This window comes from Watersipora subatra, chromosome 2 (genome assembly GCF_963576615.1).
Source record: "Watersipora subatra chromosome 2, tzWatSuba1.1, whole genome shotgun sequence".
NCBI lineage: Eukaryota > Metazoa > Bryozoa > Gymnolaemata > Cheilostomatida > Watersiporidae > Watersipora > Watersipora subatra.
The window spans coordinates 19,691,070-19,706,398 of NC_088709.1; the positions used below are offsets into that span (position 1 = coordinate 19,691,070).

A 15,329-nucleotide genomic window follows, 5' to 3' on the forward strand; every position below is an offset into this window, starting at 1 on the left:
TTATACCTGTTTATGTACTGTTTCGAAAATACTAGTGAGAACATTTTCTGTGATTGTATCTGTCTTTGGCAATCTCGCCGAACTCTAGATAGTTATTAATTGTTAGTTAAAACATACCTGCGCATCAGTACCGTCATAGTTCTCTATGCTGAAAGGTTGCATTTTGACCTGCTCTGTTCAAGGAACTACATGCAATTGATTTAGTTAAGGTATGATACAAAAGATTCACTTGATTGGGTCTTGGTCTGCTAAGGAGCACCTATTAATATACATGTAGACCTGTCTATGATATAGGTATTACATGTACATATATATTTACAAGTATATATATACATGTGTCTACTATATATACATATATAGTATATATACAAATATATACGGTATATACTACATATGTAAATTTATACTTGCATATACATAAAGTATATATATACATATACATGTATATATATACATGTACATAATACATACAGTATATAAGTATATATATTACATGCATATATGTACAAGCATATATATGTAGGTCTACAAATATCTATATAACTCTTAAAGTTTGTTCTTTGTTGATGTTTTGTTTGTCTGTCATCCCTGTGTCCAGTTCTAGCGATTAAAATCTAGCAATAAAAATCCAAATGCTGCTGGAATTGAACTCGGGACAGTCAAATCACAAGTCTACAAATTCTACAAACACTCGCTGCTAGCCACTAAGCTAAGCCATTCTTATCATTCATAATTATCTTACCTTACCTATCCTTATCCTTCGTAATTATCTTCCCTATCCTTATCATTTGTAATTATCTTACCTATCCTTATTGTTCGTAATTATCTTACCTATCCTTATCATTCGTAATTATCTTACCTATCCTTATCATTCGTAATTATCTTACCTATCCTGATTATTCGTAATTATCTTACCTATCCTTATTGTTCGTAATTATCTTACCTATCCTTATCATTCGTAATTATCTTACCTATCCTTATCATTCGTAATTATCTTACCTATCCTTATCATTCGTAATTATCTTACCTATCCTTATAATTCGTAATTATCTTACCTATCCTTATCATTCGTAATTATCTTACCTATCCTTATCATTCGTAATTATCTTACCTATCCTTATCATTCGTAATTATCTTACCTATCCTTATCATTCATAATTATCTTACCTTACCTATCCTTATCATTCGTAATTATCTTACCTATCCTTATCATTCGTAATTATCTTACCTATCCTTATCATTCGTAATGATCTTACCTATCCTTATCATTCGTAATTATCTTACCTATCCTTATCATTCGTAATTATCTTACCTATCCTTATCATTCGTAATTATCTTACCTATCCTTATCATTCGTAATTATCTTACCTATCCTTATCATTCTTAATTATCTTACCTATCCTTATCGCGATTGCTATTATTAATTAATATTGCTTTTTGCGTTTGGTTTTTTAAAAGTTTTTAATTGTCAGTTCAAAGTCTATTACCTTTTTTTTAATTTTTTGTTCTCAAGTGTGCCATTTCAATTTCAAATTTGCGTGATGCTTCTCCAGTTTCCAGTTCTTCAAATCTGCCATTATATTCCTCCCATGTTTGGTTCTTCCTATAATGGCAGTCGCAAAATCTGTAAAAGCTAAATACATGTACTTTTCATGAGGGCGGTTGTATTACCTCAAGTAGGAGTTGCCTCCACCTTCTCTATCTGTTTGGTCAGACAAAGTACCCTTATGCGCTTCACTGTTATATGTTTGTACCTGTATCTAAAGGTACCAGTTTTCAAAGTTTTGATGGCTAGCTGTCGCAGCAACAGTAACTATTTTTATACACGCACTTCTATGTACTCATTGTTATTATTAATTCAATATATTTATGATTTTTATTGTTTTCTTATTTCACATATCGTATAAGTATCAAACCCTTTCCATTGTAATCATTGTGACAAAACAGACATGATCTAGCTATTGATTGCTAATTATTTTACATTTAAACACATTTATAGTTGTTTTAGCTTTTCTCTTAATTTATTTGAACTGCACAAAACACTTTTCTTGTGATATAAAGTTTAAAAGTTATAATGCTAAATATTGTATGTGTAATGAAAAAAATTTTTGTGCAAAAACAATACAACATGTTTGTAACTTACACAGAAATAACTGATACATTTCAGAGAATTTAATAAAACATGTCTGTAACACAAAAAAAACTAATATGTCTCACAGAAGTCAATACAACATGTCCGTAACTTACAAGGCTTAATAACTAATGCATTCCACAAAAGCCAATAGAGCAAGTACTGTATTTGGTGGAATCGTACTTATATATGAGGTCATTATCTGTATCCCAAGAGCATCTGATAACAAGAGCCTTTTTTGCTTGATCTCTGCAATCATATTGTTCACGTACGTACACAAATATAGTTGAAGCAACGCCTACTTGTGTCGGCAATTCTGCATCTGACCAAATAGGGTAATTTGTTCCACAAGTTTTCCATGGTGGGCAAGTATCTAGCAATCTGTTTCCTGCAGAAGACAGAAAGTACTCAATTACACAGTACCCAGTAGGTAGGCCAGGAATAACTCTATAACTTCATGATGAAATAGTCCAGGAATTTGAGAGACTCGTCTACCACTTGCAATGTCTCATGGTTTATCGAGGAAAGGTTCAAAATTCTGTTTTGCACTACATGCAGTATTAGCCAACATTGCCATACAGACTATGACACATGCCATACAGACTATCACACATGCCATACAGACTATGACACATGCCATACAAACTATGACACATGCAGTCTCATGAGCCATGGATAATAGCTAGCTGCACAATTATTCTTGATTGTATAAAATTAATGTGGTTGAGTGGTGCAGATGATAGTGTTCATGTCTTTGAATACAAAAATTTGGGCTCAAATCTTGTGCAGAACAATCTTTTTTCTCAAAGTTTGTAGTCTGTCTGGACAGACAGACAGACAGACAGACTAACACGGCTTGTACTATAGTAAATACTCCACATACAATCAGTCCCATTTTAATGTACATGGACGCTGTCTTGGGTGCCATAAATAAAGTTGATGACCTGGTTTGAGATATTACCTCAAACAGAAATCTTACATAAGCAATGGTCATGCTCTTATATGAGTTTGCTAAGTCTATTGACAAATACCTTCACTATCGAAGAGCCTGTCATATCAGGCAGTGGAAAGACAGTCATCTATGTTTAGCATTGCCAGATTTAAAGACATACTTTGATGAAATCATTGAGCCTCAGCAAAGCTACATATAGACTCAATTGTAACTTTCATTGTTTTGTGTTTTGGTGTCAGTAAATTGTAGCGCACCATCTGTTTGTCAAAGAATATCTTGAAGCACTGACGTATATCGTTTGCTATGGCATATCGTTATGAACAATCACTTTTACGAATGTATACAAACAAATAACAAAAATTTTGTGGTGATAATTCTATGAGTGGGACACTTACCAAAATCTAACCCTGACTCCAAAAAGCAACAGTGAGAGTCACCCTGATTTGCCGTAAATAATGATTATGGATTTGCTTTGGGCTTGACGTTAATTTTTTTAATAGAGTGAGTCTATGTGTAAATGCAATAATAAAACCTCATCCATACTATGACAGAGTGGAATTTATTAATAAATCCTCCTTTGTCATTTTGTATGTGTGTCTGTGCATGCGCGTGTGTGTGCACGTGGGTGTGCGTGCACGAGCATGTACGAGCACGTGTGTGTGCGCACCCGTGTGTATGCGTGCGTGTGCAAGCGCGTGTGTGTGTGTTTATGTGTGTGTGTGTATGTGTGTGTTAGTCTGCATGAATGCTGCACATTTTTGTATTTTTTTGTCAGACTCTGCCCAAAATTCACCCACATACACTACATGCCTTCTGTCAGGTCTCAAACTCCATCTGGTTCATGAAAAGTAACCTTTGAAACACCCACCTGCACGTGTGCTGTGGGCTACCTGATTGAGACATAAAAAAATTTTTGAGCAACGCCGGGTTTACAACTCGTATACATACGCTTTAAACAAAGATAAGTAACGTTTTAAAAGATTTATATACATGTATATGTCGGTTCAAAAAGTTAAATTAAAAAGAGAAACTCTGTGAGTTGAGTTTATTAAAATTTGACAAATTTTGACTTAAGTTTTTTCGTGATAGCTACATCGTTGAGTCTCTTTTGGCACTTGTCAGGCTGTGGTTGATATATATTAGGTTAAAAACAAGGTTAAGCTTTACTGATATATGCAACGATGGGCATGTTAAGAGCTTCATCCAGTGAATCGGTGAGGTCAAATTTCATAGAATGATGTAGGTGTAACCTAAGAAATGCTCAGATGTCTGAAGCTAGCATAAACATATCACAGCTGCATCCTTTACACAATGTTTCACTAAACTTTACATCAAGGTCTTTTCACCGATGCCTCTTATATGCTGCCTCAAAAACAGGAGAACTGAATACATTGAGTTAAGAGTTGGCTATATTCAGGTCAGCAATAAATACGGAAGAGAAACAAGGAAATTAACGAGAGAGAAACAGTGCATGAGCCTTAAAGTACGCTAGTAACTTGGCTGACACCCAATCATCAAACATTAAAAAACATCCATTGTCGTTTGTGCATACATAACCTCGTGTAATTTTTACGTAAATTTTTTTATTAATATTTGGTCAAAAATTACTGTTTGTTAAATACAATATTATATTTATGAACAAAATATTATATGCTTAAAAATGTATATAAAATTATGCTATTTTATTATTATATTTCAGAAGTTTTGATATCATCATGGAGAGAAATTGGCCAATAAATATGAACAAGTTAAGACAACTCATTTGATTAAGAGCAGCTGGTGAACTCAGTATAGAGTTTAGAGAAAGGGTGACTTACCAGCAGCTTCAGTAAATCTAAACCATTCTAGGTCATTGTGGAGATCGCAGGAGTACCCATCAATACTGTGTTCTCCAAAGCCTGGCCTGATGTCTGTCTGGTTAATATCCGACCTCCAGGCTCTGGTAAAATTAGTTGCTGTTAGACACTCTGGCGCAAGAACAGGTGAACTATGATCTGGAGACACAGACTGCTCTGCAGGTATGGTAGATGAAGGGGTAGGAGTACTTGCACCCGCACTTGTAGGATCCACAGCCAAGGGAACCGTTGATGTGATATGAGAAGAAATCTGGGAATAGTTTACCAAAGGAAGAAGTTGTGTGCTTGGAGTAGCATTATATGTTGGTGATAGTGTTCTGCTTATCTCAGAGAATATTTTTGTTGTTGTCATCTTTGTCTCAATTGGTTGACCATAAATTGAAGCAGGCGCTAAATCGCTTTTGTTTGTTCCTAAAATAAATCATAAGGTTGCATATTATTTAAGTACAAAAAATACTTCATGAAGTTGAATGAAACAGACAAGCAGCCAAGCACTAGTTCAGCCAACTTGATTAGACAAACAGAGGAACAGACAGACAAACTGACGAAATGCCAAAACGATCAATCCACGAACGGGCAGACAAACAGATGGACAGACAGATAAATGGACAGATGGCTAAACTGACGGACCTGTGAATTGATGAACTGCCGAATGGGCAAACAGAAAAACACTCAAACAGATGAACAAACAGATGGAAAACAGACAAACCAACAAAATGATAAACGGACAAATGGACGAGCCTAAAATGGACAAATATTCTGACAGACCAACAAACAAACTGAACAGTGAGCTGACAGACCAACAGACAAACAAACTAACAGACAAGCAAGTACATTAATAGATACACAGTTGAATAATTTAGTGAAAGTTAATCGGATTAGACAGATATCATATACATCCAAACCTCGAAATGTTGCTAATTTATTTCTATATTTGCTCTGTATGTTGCAACTGCTGCATGTCAAAGCAAATATTCTTATGCAAATGCATTGTATCTAATTTGCTCCACAAAAACAGCAATAAAATTGCATGAAGCTACACAACAACATTTTTATGTACATTTATGTAAAAATGTATATATAACAATTTAAATAATATGTCATAAACTAAATAATAAAGTGATAATAGAAAAGGTTTTATTATCACTTTATATTAGCGACAGGTGAACATCTTGGCCTTGCGTAGGTTCAGAGTTAGTGAAGCACGGTTTTATTTATCATAACTTACCCTAACTTACCCTTGATATTTGGTATTAGTTTAATATTTTGAATTGGTGCTCACCTCTTCACCTCCACTTACAATGCTTCAAAGTTGTAAAAACGCCAAACGTGTTGAAAGTTGCATCACATGCCTAGACAAATATTTACTCCAATTTTACATCGTAATTTGCAACATTTGTTCGTAGAGGTAAGTGTAAGTGGAAGTTTGATTTAACTTGATATACCAAAATATAAAAATGTATATAAATAAGCATAGAGACAGATGGGCCAGCCAAACAGCTGTTAGACAGATGTCAGCAAACTGACAAGATCAACAAGTAGGCTGCTTGAGAAAAGACTCGAGGTTTAAACTTTCATTTGCAAAACTTCAATGTAGTAAACATTGAAGTTTGTAAACATGAGCTGGAGGTAATATTCAGTCACACAAGATAAAGGGAGACTACACAGGTTGAGGTATCTTCACACAAGATAAAGGGAGACTATGCAGGTTGAGGTATCTTCACACAAGATAAAGGGAGACTACACAGGTTGAGGTATCTTCACACAAGATAAAGGGAGACTACACAGGTTGAGGTATCTTCACACAAGATAAAGGGAGACTACACAGGTTGAGGTATCTTCACACAAGATAAAGGGAGACTACACAGGTTGAGGTATCTTCACACAAGATAAAGGGAGGCTACACAGGTTGAGGTATCTTCACACAAGATAAAGTGAGACTACACAGGTTGAGGTATCTTCACACAAGATAAAGGGAGACTACACAGGTTGAGATATCTTCACACAAGATAAAGGGAAACTACACAGGTTGAGGTATCTTCACACAAGATAAAGGGAGACTACACAGGTTGAGATATCTTCACACAAGATAAAGGGAGACTACACAGGTTGAGGTATCTTCACACAAGATAAAGGGAGACTACACAGGTTGAGGTATCTTCACACAAGATAAAGGGAGACTACACAGGTTGAGGTATCTTCACACAAGATAAAGGGAGGCTGCACAGGTTGAGGTATCTTCACACAAGATAAAGGGAGGCTACACAGGTTGAGGTATCTTCACACAAGATAAAGGGAGACTACACAGGTTGAGGTATCTTCACACAAGATAAAGGGAGACTACACAGGTTGAGATATCTTCACACAAGATAAAGGGAGACTACACAGGTTGAGATATCTTCACACAAGATAAAGGGAGACTACACAGGTTGAGGTATCGTCACACAAGATAAAGGGAGACTACACAGGTTGAGATATCTTCACACAAGATAAAGGGAGACTACACAGGTTGAGGTATCTTCACACAAGATAAAGGGAGACTACACAGGTTGAGGTATCTTCACACAAGATAAAGGGAGGCTACACAGGTTGAGGTATCTTCACACAAGATAAAGGGAGGCTACACAGGTTGAGATATCTTCACACAAGATAAAGGGAGACTACACAGGTTGAGATATCTTCACACAAGATAAAGGGAGACTACACAGGTTGAGGTATCTTCACACAAGATAAAGGGAGACTACACAGGTTGAGGTATCGTTACACAAGATAAAGGGAGACTACACAGGTTGAGGTATCTTCACACAAGATAAAGGGAGACTACACAGGTTGAGGTATCTTCACACAAGATAAAGGGAGACTACGCAGGTTGAGGTATCTTCACACAAGATAAAGGGAGACTACACAGGTTGAGGTATCTTCACACAAGATAAAGGGAGACTACACAGGTTGAGGTATCTTCACACAAGATAAAGGGAGACTACACAGGTTGAGGTATCTTCACACAAGATAAAGGGAGGCTACACAGGTTGAGATATCTTCACACAAGATAAAGGGAGACTACGCAGGTTGAGATATCTTCACACAAGATAAAGGGAGACTACACAGGTTGAGGTATCTTCACACAAGATAAAGGGAGACTACACAGGTTGAGGTATCTTCACACAAGATAAAGGGAGACTACGCAGGTTGAGGTATCTTCACACAAGATAAAGGGAGACTATGCAGGTTGAGGTATCTTCACACAAGATAAAGGGAGACTACACAGGTTGAGGTATCTTCACACAAGATAAAGGGAGACTATGCAGGTTGAGGTATCTTCACACAAGATAAAGGGAGACTACACAGGTTGAGATATCTTCACACAAGATAAAGGGAGACTACGCAGGTTGAGATATCTTCACACAAGATAAAGGGAGACTACGCAGGTTGAGGTATCTTCACACAAGATAAAGGGAGACTACACAGGTTGAGGTATCTTCACACAAGATAAAGGGAGACTACGCAGGTTGAGGTATCTTCACACAAGATAAAGGGAGACTATGCAGGTTGAGGTATCTTCACACAAGATAAAGGGAGACTACACAGGTTGAGGTATCTTCACACAAGATAAAGGGAGACTATGCAGGTTGAGGTATCTTCACACAAGATAAAGGGAGACTACACAGGTTGAGGTATCTTCACACAAGATAAAGGGAGACTACACAGGTTGAGGTATCTTCACACAAGATAAAGGGAGACTACACAGGTTGAGGTATCTTCACACAAGATAAAGGGAGGCTACACAGGTTGAGGTATCTTCACACAAGATAAAGGGAGACTACACAGGTTGAGGTATCTTCCTAAGATTTTATACCCACTTGTTGTTTTTTAATAATGCTAAATAATTTCTTTTGATTGCCCATAATATGCCATTCTAGTAAAAACTCGAACTTCTGCCAGACATTAGAACAACAAATACGCAAAGTGGTAGATACACTGACCAATGGTTGAAGAGATGATGAAATAGAATGCTACGAAAAGAGCCAGTACACAGACAAGGGCTGCCACAACAGCTGCAGCGAGTTTCTTCTTTGTGCAAACAACTTCTAAAACAGCAAATATTTTGCAATTATTAAAAAAGCAGTTTTTCAACGAGTCTTTTGAAGGAGAGGAAAATGTAAATCTGTTAAAGAATAATAGTTGAAAGGAGGGAAGATTGGAGGATGTTGATAATTTTATTTAAAGTTATATAATATTAATAGGTATTAATTAAGTAGCATAGGATAGGTATGGTAATAAGATTGATTAGTACTGGTTTGAGATCACAAGCAAGAAAATTTAAACAATGTATGGAAAATGCTACTTAAATACTTATTCTGATGTGCAATCAGTATTTAATAGACTTTTATTTACTTCACTTGAACATACGCCACACTCGTTAGCAAGGGAGAATAGTTGTGAACAAAAAACATCTAAAAAGGCTTATTTAATAATTTTATAAATAGTTTTTAAGGTTTTGTTTTCAAATGTTAAATAATTTACCAGAATCAAGCTTATAAAATCTCTTCGTTTTCTCTCAGTTTTGGTTACAAGAGATTCAATCATAGGCAAGTTAATATATTCATACTGCTGGTTGTTTCATGTGTTTGTCTGTTACTCTCCGTTCCTTCCAGTTTTGGAGGCGGAGCCTTCAGATAGACATGATCCAATTCTGGCTCATCACATCTTTCATACCCGAGGTTTTTGTTTCCACCATCTATCTATAAAACGTACTTACCCATTTATCTCATGTAGACTTCTGGGTATCCTATAATCTTATAATAGCTATTTGCTAGAGGTGCACGAAACTGTCTATGGACAACACTGAAGAAAATTGGGAGCAAAAATGCATGCAAGACTATAAGGAATTTTGTGGCACAGACCTCTGTTTGACCTTGGTCATCAGCTCCAATCGGATAAAAATAGTCTTCATCTATGGATTCTGATTTAGACTTCCTGTATAAAGACATCATGAATGTACAGGCATACCTATAAAATTATTTATACTTTCAACTCATATTCAATATACCAAAATCACTAACAGTATTCCCCTGTATTGTTGTCTTGCTGAAAGATACATAATAAATAAGCAATTATTGCCGATTTATGATTTCATATTATTACTAATAATAATAATAACTATAGCAGTGACAGTGAAAAGAATGATAATCAGAAATAAAATTTTATTATCTGCGTATCTTACACTTTCTTATAAAAAGCAGAGTGACCTTCATATTGCCTACAAGTTCTCTGAGTGAAAATGCTAATGATACAGTAACTGATATGTTCTACATCAACTGTATATTAACACAGAGTTGTAAACAGTTGTTTCATAACATACTTAAGTTTGGCTGCCAAACTTTTAAGACAAATCATAATAATACAACTAACTACTTGAATCACAGTTGCACAAAATGTTTTCATCCAAATGCATTGATAGTGCTTTGGTAGAATGAAATACGGATGATAAATTTACTTCATATTTTTCAATCAACTTCTTTATTTGATAATAAAGTATAACATTATTTCTATTCCACTTTCAGTTTTTAACATTATTTGACTATGAGCGCAATGGTTTACGCAGCTATAAAATATATAAAACTAAGTAGTTATCTCCCATCTCTGACATAGTAAACCCTGGCCTCACCTATCAATTCTGTTGAAAGCTGCCAGCCCGTAGTAGTGGACAGAACTTGATATGGATTCATAATCACCACCAGCAACACTGTACGTCTCGCCTTGCTGAAGAAGATAATAAACAAGATAAAGCAATGCTAAGCATATATGAAGCAGCAGTCAAGGCGGCAGTCGAGGCAGCGTTGAGGCAGCAGGTACACTACTCTGTCAAATCACAACAAGGTTGGAAGAGTGTCTGTAGGTATCATAGAATAAACTTTACACTGGTTCTGTCCTTACTATTAAATAGGACTTCTGTCTAGATGAGCAAACCCTAGTGGTGGACCTTTCCTTTTAACTAGTTCTTCTGACTATTGCATCTTGTTTGCTTGAAATATTGACTGAAAGTCTATTGCAGTAGTTCTACTACTCAGCTAAAAGCCATTTAATAATATGTTGGATCCGATGAGTCATAAAAAGACTGTTTACTGATGTAACTGATGCGTAGGAAGACAACTTCTAATCAAGCGGAGATTTTATGTCTAAAAAGGTGAATTATCTGAAAATAAAACAACAATAAACAGCTAAAATATTTATGTGTGAGAAAAATCGGAGGTTTTACGTGAGTATGGATACAGAAAGTCTTGTATTAGTTGCTAAAAGATAAGTTGATGGGAGAGGTGTAGGTAAAATGAATAAAACTGGTATATGTCAATTTTAGTACTTGTCTTGATGAAGAAAAAGCAGAAAAAAATCGTTAAGGCTAGTGAATGGTGAGATCAGAAAATGGAGGATGGGCAGTTAATGCTTGATTAATTTTGTAATATTTAAAAATGTAAAAATATTTACAATGTTTAAAAATAATGGAGCAGCATTCACTCTGGTCCTTAAAGCGCTTTGGAAGTTTATAAATTTAAGTTGGAGATACGACAGAAGAATATCATGCTGATGGTTAAAAATTATAAAGAATAGTGAAGATGAGGCTAAAAAAATTATAGGATTAGACTCGACATATACCTCAAGCTTTCACATGATTGTTGAAGCGTAACAACATGCGAAGATAGCAAAGGAACAGGTTTGTTAGAGATATCAGCCAAAACCGCCAAGATGGAAGATTTTTCTTCATTCACGTTTTAAACAGTCAGGACCAATCTTCTAAATAGTCATCAATAATACGGTTTCTTATCATAAGTACGGAGCTTATGTGCGGCGTTTTCAGGCTAGACAGTGTTCAAATTCAGACTATTTACCTAGTTTGCTTTTAGGTAATCTGACAATCAGTTCTGAAACCTGCTACAGTCAAACCTGCTACAGTCAAACCTGCTACAGTCAAACCTGCTACAGTCAAACCTGCTACAGTCAAACCTCTGCACTTAAAACTGACTGATATATTCATTGATATATTCATGATATCTGTTTCATGTGTTGAAGCCATTGTATGTTGAAACAAACATTCTTATAATGAATGTAAAAACCTGTAATTTGTTTAATATGTTCCACTGTCCTAAAAATGTTATAATTCTTTAATAATAAATACTGCAGATAACTACTCTTAAATTCATTGAACAAATTCAGATGATTATAAACAATTCGCATAAGAATAACATTAAATTTTCATGATCACAGACAGCAACGGACGTTTTTTATGTTTGATGATTGGGTGGCAGCCAAGTTACTAGTGTACTATAAGGCTCATACACTGCCTCTAGTGTTATTCTCCTTGACTCTTTTCCTTATTTATTGCTGACCTGTAGATGATAGCCAGCTCTTAACTCTATGTATTCAGTTCTCCTGATTTTGAGGCAGCATATAGGAGGCATCGCTGAAAAGACCTTGGCGTGAAGTTTAGTGAATAAATTCTGTGAGACTACAACTATTACTATATTAATGTAAAGCCCTAAATGAAATAACTATATAATATGTAAAAACATAAATTAATAAAGTGACATTCCATAGAAAGATCTTTACTATTACTGTACCATGGAAACTCACAGATGAAGGAAGTCACAATTATGTATAGATTAGGAGAAAGAGATTAAACTAGTCTAGTCACACTAAACTAGGATTAAACACTAGGAAAACTCTAAACTAGTTTATATACATTTTTTTTGGTATAATTTGAAGGTTTTTATGTTTTTTTGTTAGTATTTACTAGTCCTTTTTACTGCTAGTTATAGAACTGAAATTAGACAAGGCATTAAATTAGACTTAGATTAGACATAGGCTAGACAAGCTCCAAAAGTTTTTATATTTTTGATATTTTTGATATTCTATATGTTTTCTTTTTAGTTCTCACAAGTCTTTTTACAGTTATTGATGACACTGTGAAACTTAAAACAAACCAATGGAATGTTATGTAAAGGAATTACTTTACGTGTCGATTCAATAATTTGTTGGAATTTCATATAGCGTGTTGTAATGAGATTTGTATAAAATACTATCGATAAGTAGATGTTTGACTGTAATGCTAAAAATTGTGATGCCATGCACAACCATCTATCCATCGTAGAAACATCTAAAGCATTTAAAGGTTGACTTGCAACAAAATTCACATTACAGGTATTTGGGATCAAAAGGTTCACCATGTCTTACTCTGCTGTGTTGTAGACGCAAAATATGTGGAAATGTGATTATAAGCTTTTAAAAGCTCAAAAACAAGCAGTTAATCGCAGCCATCACAAAAACGCTGTAGTTTGGAATCTCTTTATTTGGCTAACGTACTCCAAGCTATTCTAGCTACACTAGCAACCCTAGCTACCTTAGCTACTTGAGCTGCCTTTTCCTCAGCTGTAAATTGTGCTAGCAGACTGCATAACTATCTAATTTAAAAGAAACTATGGTGATCTTGCTAAAGAAAAAAGTGTGGAGAAAAGACCAAAAGGATCTTAATTACTATTAAAAAACACATTTTTGTACAGTAACCATGGCAATGTGCCAATGAGCAATACAATATGTTTAAGAAATACTAAATGTTAGAGCCAGTCAATCAGGTTTAAATAAATGCCTCTGCAAGTAGTTACTAACCTCCTAATAGTTCATTGCTTCTTACTAACTGTGGTGGCATTTAATTTACGCAAAGACTACAAACAAGACCTGCGCCAGTTGAACCATTAGAGACGTTGTCACCATGGAAACAGATGTAATAACTCAGCGAGTGACGTGATTAGGCTAATAATATTAGCGGATGACTTTTTTAAAGTGTGTTACTCATCTCTTTCTAGTTGAATGTTATTAAAAGTTAGAATAGATATATGGTTGAATGTACAAAGTTTAGAGCACATTCAACGACCCTCCACATGCCCTCTAAGGGAGTTCGAATGATAAAATATCAAAAAAACATTTATGGAATAGGCGTGCAATAACCATTCATTTAATCCTACACATCCTTATAAAGTTGGAGTTGTTTTTACTTGATGCTCTCAGCGATGCCCGTCTGATGTGACAACTACTCTAGCGCAAACTCACGAATGAATCAGAACAAACGTTTTTATAAATTCATCGAGTGCGTTTGTTGTAAAGCAAATGTTTGGTTATCGTAATCTAACACTACTTGAACAATGATAGAGCTGTTGAGCCATGGCTTATGCTGATGCATAGTCATGCATGTACTTACACCCTGTCAACGGACCCTGTTTTACCTAGCTCGATCATTGAGTATATTTGAATAGCCTGATCAATGTAAAGACGACTTCTGTGTTTCTCATACAAATATGAGAAGTAGGTGATTAGAATACAAACATTTTATGCCTACCTCAATCGCTTACCCCTAACTGCGGAAAAAAATCTCGCGACACCTTTAATAAGTTGGTGTTTAGCATCAGTTCCTACAAAACTAGTTAACACCTTACGTATATCCCACTTATATACCCCTAATCAGGAGAGAATCTTACAGCACCCTTAATAAGTTATTGTTTAGCATAAGTTCCTTACAAAACTCTTGAACACCTTATGTATATCATACTTGCATATTCCGCTCAAGAAAGGGGGGATGGAGAACCTAAAGGCACCTTTAATTAATATGTTGGTGTCTAGCATCAGCTCTTACAAAACTACTGGCTTTCTCTGACAGAAAATACAAATTTGTAACATTGCATAAGAGGGAAATAAAAGGCAGGTTAAAAATGAAAAAATGAAAAAATTACATTAAATATGTCAACCAAGTTTAGATTTCACCTCATCTATGTTAAACAATATAAACTTATCCCATATATACTTGTGCGAATACTTGCCCCAATGTATGACGATTTGAATATTCAGAGAAAATATCAGCACTAACCAGCTTTGTATGTAGAGGTGGGATTGAACTGCAATTGACATCCACTTATTAACTGTTTGTTAATCAGTTATTCTGTTAGCATATCAATTCTCTACCTGCGTTTACCTGCGTGTATCTTAGCGTTCATGAAGTTGTATTGGCATTACTTCTATTTTACTAATAATATCTGCTTCTGTTGATCTCACTGACTAGTACATATCTATTACAGTATTACTAGTACATATCTATTAATCTTTAGCTAAAACATACCTGAGTTTCATGATCTTCATAGTTCTCCATGATGAATGACTTACTTGCTCTGCTTTACAAACTACATACAATTGATTTAATTAAGGTATCAGTACCTTCATAGTTCTCTATGCTGAAGGGTTGCATTTTGACCTGCTCTGTTCAAGAAACTACATGCAATTGATTTAGTTAAGGTATGATACGAGAGATGCGCTTGAATGAGTCTTGGTCTGCTAAGGAACACCTATT

At 35.2% G+C, this 15,329-nt stretch overlaps 1 protein-coding gene across 2 annotated transcripts; it reads right to left on the reverse strand.

Moving 5' to 3' along the window:
* Positions 1-2,012: 2,012 nt before the first annotated feature.
* On the reverse strand, positions 2,013-15,220 carry LOC137387713 (uncharacterized). 2 transcript variants are annotated; one of them, XM_068074211.1, is made up of 7 exons: positions 15,102-15,220; positions 10,608-10,702; positions 9,844-9,916; positions 9,549-9,681; positions 8,923-9,027; positions 4,901-5,350; positions 2,013-2,519 (listed from the first exon to the last, which is right to left on the reverse strand). In XM_068074211.1, exons 1-7 carry the CDS (start codon positions 15,129-15,131, stop codon positions 2,260-2,262), a joined length of 1,146 nt encoding a protein of 381 aa, XP_067930312.1. In that variant the 5' UTR covers positions 15,132-15,220; the 3' UTR covers positions 2,013-2,259. The 2 variants fall into 2 exon arrangements, with proteins under 2 accessions (XP_067930312.1, XP_067930313.1); XM_068074212.1 differs by lacking the exon at positions 8,923-9,027.
* Positions 15,221-15,329: the final 109 nt, after the last annotated feature.

What these genes read in the sequence shown, in the direction of transcription:
- LOC137387713 (XM_068074211.1), bottom strand. Translation starts at nt 15,131, where the DNA reads ATGGAGAACTATGAAGATCATGAAACTCAG. An exon ending in ATGAAGATCATGAAACTCAG is followed by an intron (nt 10,703 to 15,101) that starts GTATGTTTTAGC and finishes TATCTTCTTCAG; the next exon opens with CAAGGCGAGACGTACAGTGT. An exon ending in ATGACCAAGGTCAAACAGAG is followed by an intron (nt 9,682 to 9,843) that starts GTCTGTGCCACA and finishes TACGTTTTATAG; the next exon opens with ATAGATGGTGGAAACAAAAA.